The 5,873-nt window shown below is 37.9% G+C and overlaps 2 protein-coding genes across 2 annotated transcripts; both read right to left on the reverse strand.

The window, feature by feature from the left end:
• Positions 1-239: 239 nt before the first annotated feature.
• Positions 240-3,815, reverse strand: LOC108629647 (glucose dehydrogenase [FAD, quinone]-like). The gene is made up of 6 exons (XM_018032438.2): positions 3,462-3,815; positions 2,864-3,178; positions 2,681-2,801; positions 2,227-2,626; positions 968-1,250; positions 240-638 (listed from the first exon to the last, which is right to left on the reverse strand). The coding sequence occupies exons 1-6, from the start codon at positions 3,813-3,815 to the stop codon at positions 267-269; spliced, it is 1,845 nt and encodes a 614-aa protein (XP_017887927.2). The 3' UTR covers positions 240-266.
• A 718-nt stretch (positions 3,816-4,533) lies between these two features.
• LOC108629640 (oxygen-dependent choline dehydrogenase-like) lies at positions 4,534-5,253 on the reverse strand (the record flags this gene model as incomplete). The annotated part of the gene is made up of 2 exons (XM_018032424.1): positions 4,534-4,780; positions 4,866-5,253. Coding segments are annotated over 2 exons (635 nt in total), but the record flags the coding sequence as incomplete, so codon positions are not given.
• Positions 5,254-5,873: the final 620 nt, after the last annotated feature.

Consider the following 5,873-nt stretch of genomic DNA (forward strand, 5'->3'; position numbering starts at 1 on the left):
TCGCAAAATCGCACTTCAGCGCCACGAGGGTCATCAGTGACCCCGTCGCAATTGACATGTCAAACATTATTATGCACTGTCACTTATTTATTACAAATAATATTTCAACATTATATGTATCGCCTAATAGAAAATTCATCGTGGTGCCACGGACCATTACTGTAAAATCCGCGTGACATTCAACGTGTTAAAAAGACATCTGATCTTGAAGGAAGTATGGGGTAGCAAATTTTTATCGCATCTTTATTAAAACGATCCAGTAGAAATTAATCTCTATATCTCCAGTCCTGCTTGATCATGTCAGCAGCTTTTTCAGCGATCATTATAGTAGGCGCGTTCGTGTTTCCAGAGACGATCCTCGGCATGATCGACGCATCGATCACTCGCAACCTGGACACTCCGTGCAATCTCAGTCTCGGGTCGACCACTGCCATTCGGTCGCTAGCTGGTCCCATTTTACACGTTCCGACCGGGTGATAAATGCTCATCGTGAAGTATTGGGCGAAACAACGCCAGTAATTCAACGACGGGTAACCGAAAGAAGCGCATTCGGGTAGCCTGTTAGGGTTCGGTCGTGCGTTCAACTGTCTCAGCGTAGGCGTGTTCAACATTTCGTAGCTGAATCTCGCTCCATCGGCCTGTCGTACATTCAACAGTTTTAACACGATATTCATTTATTTTTTTCATCATTAATCCTTAATTAACTCGTCGTTGCTATTAAGGGGCTATAAGGGGAAGTGCGACAATTTATTTTTGCATTTTTCTTATCATATTAAAATTTCAAAGTCGAATCTCAAATAGTTTGAAAATGCCAGTCTTCAAATATTATTTTGGAATCTTAAATGCAAAGATGCAGAAATAAAATTGATTTTAAATCGATAAACCAGCGACTCTTTAACGTGTAATTAGACTTTATTAACAGTGAAAAGAAATTAACATGCCCCTTAACACTATTAAAGATTCTTACCAGAACGTCGAGGTCGCGGGAATCCTGGAAATAATTAGTAACGATGATCGGGTGGTCGTAAAAATCGGTCGATCGCAGTTTCACGTATCCCCTACTCCGCGGCCTCAAGACCAGCGGGACGATCGTGTACGTTTGGTTGAGCAATATACCTCTGTTCATATCGTTCATCACATCGGACCTAATATTCATGAGCCCTTCGCTTGAAAGGCCGACGTCCGTATTGTCGCTTACAGAAGACAGCAATAATTGTACATCAGGATAATCCTCGGACCTGTTCGCGTATCTATCAATTCAATTATCCACTGTTAATTAATTATGACAAACTTTATTTAAAAAAAAAAAATGTCTGTTGAATAGATTTAGTACGTGGAAAATATATATAATACAATTCGATGTCGATTGTACATCATTTTTGTTAAATAAATAAATACGAACATAATTATATGAAATCGAATTATTTTTTGTTTCAGGTGAGATCCGACTTCAGATCTGATTTTACTGGCCGTACCAATTTCGTTGATTGAAGGTATAAAATATACATATAGAAGGTATGAACATGAAGTATTTCAGTGAAATCTTATACTACTGTAACTTTAAAACAGACAAATTAAATAAGATTAGCCTCAAAGTAAATCATAATATATAGCAATATTAAAAGAATTTTTCAATCTTGATTGATAGATACTAATTTTAAAGATCTGTCTGACTAATACCATGCTTGTACTACTGTCACTTTAAAACAGACAAAATAATAAGAAATCAGCCTCGAAATAAATCATAATATATAGTAGTATTTTCAATACTTTCTGCTAAGTAATATCAGTTTTACAGTACACAAAATTAAAGTCATTCCCAATTATCAATTTCTCAATCTAAACCTGAAGTCCCATAAAGTGATAATATGAGGGGACTCCATAAAATAAATATAATAAGAAATCACCCTCGAAATAAATTATAACATATAATATTTGTTTCGAATAAAAAATAGCTTACAAACAGAAGCATTGCAATTACGATTTTTCGTCCATGTTGTAACGCTCATATGACTAAATAATAACGAAAGCTGGTCATTGATTTGATTTTTCTCTTTCTGAACAGGTGCCTGAAGACCACAAAATATTCTCCTATAAGAGCGAACAGTATTCTTGTAAACTGATATTTTTTACTAATTTTGTGACTAACATTAACAGTCTGTTATCACATAGCTATCGAAATTTACCCTCTTAATAGTTTTTAACAAACACGCTGAATCTGCTCACCTAGTAAAAATAAACGCCGTGCCTTCTAGCAAACCATACGAGTACATCGGGCCAGTGTAATTCACAAGAAATTCTCTGACAGTGTTATTATTTATAACGTTTAATAATCCAGAACTGAAACTCGCGGAGGACGTGTAATTCTCTGGCCTGTCCACCAAATAGTCTAATCCGCTAATGCCCACGTGGTCCTGTAGATTCTGGCCCACGCCAGGTGCATCGTGAATCACAGGGATTCCCAATTCCTCCAAGTGTTCCCTCGGCCCGATTCCGGACAGCATTAAAACCTGCGGCGATATCACCGCGCCGGCCGACAGGATCACCTCACGTTTGGCTCTCACCGTGTGAACCCTCGACCCGTCTCGAAATTTCACCCCGTACGCCCTTTTCTCATTGTTCTCATCTAAAATACGATTCATTTATCGTCCACTTTTGTGATATCAAAGAAGGAACTCACCTTTCGCGATTAGAATCTTTTCTACGGTAGATTCGATGATGATTTGTAAATTCTTTCGCCTCCAAGCGGGCCGGAGGAAAGCCTTCGCCGCGCTACACCGCAATCCATCCCTCAGCGTCGACTAATTGCAATTAAAAAGTTTAAAATCGAACGTAGATGACCGATTCTCATCCCCTGATTTACCTCAGTGATAGTGAATCCGGTTTGCGAGGCTCCGTTTATGTCGACGTACTCGTAACCCATTTCGGTACCGGCTCTTACCAAGTAGTCAATGACGGGTGCGTGATACCTGTTATTTTCCACCGACAGAGGTCCACCGGTACTGTGGTAAGAAGAGTTTTGGAATTCTCTGATTCGAAAATCTTCGGATTTTTTGAAATAATACAAAACGTTTGTGTAATTCCATCCCGGGTTCCCAAGTGCTTCCCATTGGTCGTAGTCTCTTCGGTTACCGCGTACGTACATCATCCCGTTCAAAACGCTGGACCCACCGAGCACCTAGACGATTAAAATAATTTTATAATACATCCAAAAAATTAAAACATAAAAATAAAAAAATTGTCAAAATTTTGCTTCAAAATTTAAATTATTAGACTGCAGATTTTTGTCACTTATACGAAAAGAATATAAATTATGTTTTCAATGTAAATGTAGAAAACGTGAAGAAGAGTGCAGAATGCAAAATCAAAATGATAAAAGAAGCTAATATTTAATATATACTATTTTACATAAGAAATCAGCGGTTTATAGATTACTTCTATAAAATGAAAGATCATATCACCTTGCCGCGAGGATAGAAGCACTGGTTGTTGTTCATAGCTCTGCAATAATTATTCGACGCATTGAGCTCAAACTGCCAGTCGTAGGGCGAGCGCTGAAGGGACGGGTACATCGCCGGTACATCGGACAGATACGGTTCGTTCGCACCAGCTTCTATCAATAAAATCGACCATTTCTCGTTTTCCGATAAACGATTGGCCAGCACCGAGCCAGCAGAGCCACCCCCGATTATGACGAAGTCGTAATCGTTTTGGAGATGGGACACGGGCGTCGGCACCACTCTGTTATCTATGTCGACGATGTCCGGTCTGTACAGGATNTAAACAGAACAATATTTTTTATTTTGGTATGTCATATTTAAATTTATTCCTTCTACGTGATATATTTTCATAAACTTTATCTTCTTTTTCTTTTTAATTTTCCTTGTCCAGCAAAAGAATGATAAAATAATACGAGTTTTAGTAGAACGTTTTTAATATGTAAGTCCATTTACCTGTTATTAACAGTTAATCCATACACGTTATAAAGTGTCCATCCATTCTGACGTTCCCTAAAAGAATAGTGCATGTTCATTTTCGTCAATAATGCTTTTAAGTAGTAAAGCCTTATCACGGTACGAAGTACAGATTTTCGTGGGTAAGGAGGTTTTGACAGTTGTCAGAACATTGTCAGTGCTAATTCTTTATCAGAGAAGCATCATAATGTAAAATAATCATCAGACGAATTATATTATGATTACATGTATAATGATTGAGGAACAAGCAAATGTGAGTATAAATAGAAATAGGATGAGTGAATTTTGTTGATTCTGAATTTATTTATTAATATACACATTATTTCTATTTATCATTAATTACATACGAACATTCAGTATAATTGAATTATATAAAACAGCAAAACTTATCAATTTTATTTCATTAATTACAATTATATTTACAATTAGACTGAAACATGTTTAAAAAATCTGCAGTCCATTCTTAAACACAGTTGATATTCTTTAAGGATGTATAGGCTGTACACTTAAACAATGCTAACATGGAATTTTTTACACTTTTTAGAATATACTTCGATATTTATCGATNGATCGGATGTTGATCAGGCCTCGTCGAGTTCAATTTAATATATCCCCTGCTCCGCGGTCTGAGTACCAACGGGATTATCGAGTACGCGTCGACGAACAGAATATTTTCGTTCATTGCAGCGTAAAACTCGTCCCTAATATTGCAGTCCCTTTTACCAAACAGACCGCCGTCCGTACTATCAGCCACAGTCGATAGGAAAAATTGTACATCCGGATAGTCCTCCGATTTATTCGCGTATCTAAAAAAAAAAAAATTCATATAATAAAAAAAGAACGTCGTGACGTACGGAAGCCTAAAATGTAACGTGGCCTGTGCGTACTCACTTAGTATTGATAAAAGCCATTCCCTCGGCAACGGTGAACGAGTACATCACCCCGGTGTGATTCATAGCGAATTGTCTGAGCGCGTGAGCGTTCACCGATTTCACCAGATTGAACGTGAAAGGCTCGGCAGCTGTATAGTTCGCCGGTTTGGTCACTAAATAACTGAGTCCACCGACGGCTACGTGATCCTGGAGATTCCTCCCGACGCCGGGAGCATCGAGGACCACGCTGATATTCATTTCCTTTAAATGATCCTTCGGACCGATTCCAGACAGCATCAATATTTGTGGCGATTGTATCGCGCCCGCTGATAGAATCACCTCGCGTCTCGCTGTTGCTGTGTAACGTCCGGACCCGGATTTAAATTGTACACCGTATGCAATTCCATCTGGAATTTTATTATTAATATTATATTAATATTATATATAATTATAATAAAGATTTTATTATTAATATTATATATAATTATAATAAAGATAAACGATGGATGGAAATTTTCTACCCTTTGCGAGACTTTTGAATCGTTAACACTTTATCGACCGGTCGTGGTTCAGGCTGCCATTCAGTAAGTACCGGTTTAGTCTCCGGTTAGGTTTAGTGTAAGCAAAACTATTCATCTGCACAGTCTTTATGCATTAGAAACGGTAAAAGAATATTATAATTGATAAAGATATGGAGTGGTTAATATACAGCTACTGCGAAAACATTAAATCAACAACGTTAACGTCGCATAATTATAAAAACTAAAACAACAACAATCCACTGTACGAAAACCATTGATAGCTAAAAGTTGATTAATAGGCTAGCGGTCGATAAGCGTTGGCAATCGAAAAGCCGAAAAGTAGGCTAGCAGTCGATGAAGTGTTAACTGTACTTGCCTTCTGATATTAAAATCTTTTCGACGAACGACCCGGTACTGATGTGAAGATTTTTTCTTTTCGAAATCGGCCGAAGGTAACCCTTCGCGGTGCTACACCGGAGTCCATTCTTGAGAGTCCCATGGGACAG

This window comes from Ceratina calcarata, unplaced genomic scaffold, assembly GCF_001652005.2.
Source record: "Ceratina calcarata isolate Rehan_Ccalc_2016 unplaced genomic scaffold, ASM165200v1 scaffold1356, whole genome shotgun sequence".
In the NCBI taxonomy this organism is placed as follows: Eukaryota; Metazoa; Arthropoda; class Insecta; order Hymenoptera; family Apidae; genus Ceratina; species Ceratina calcarata.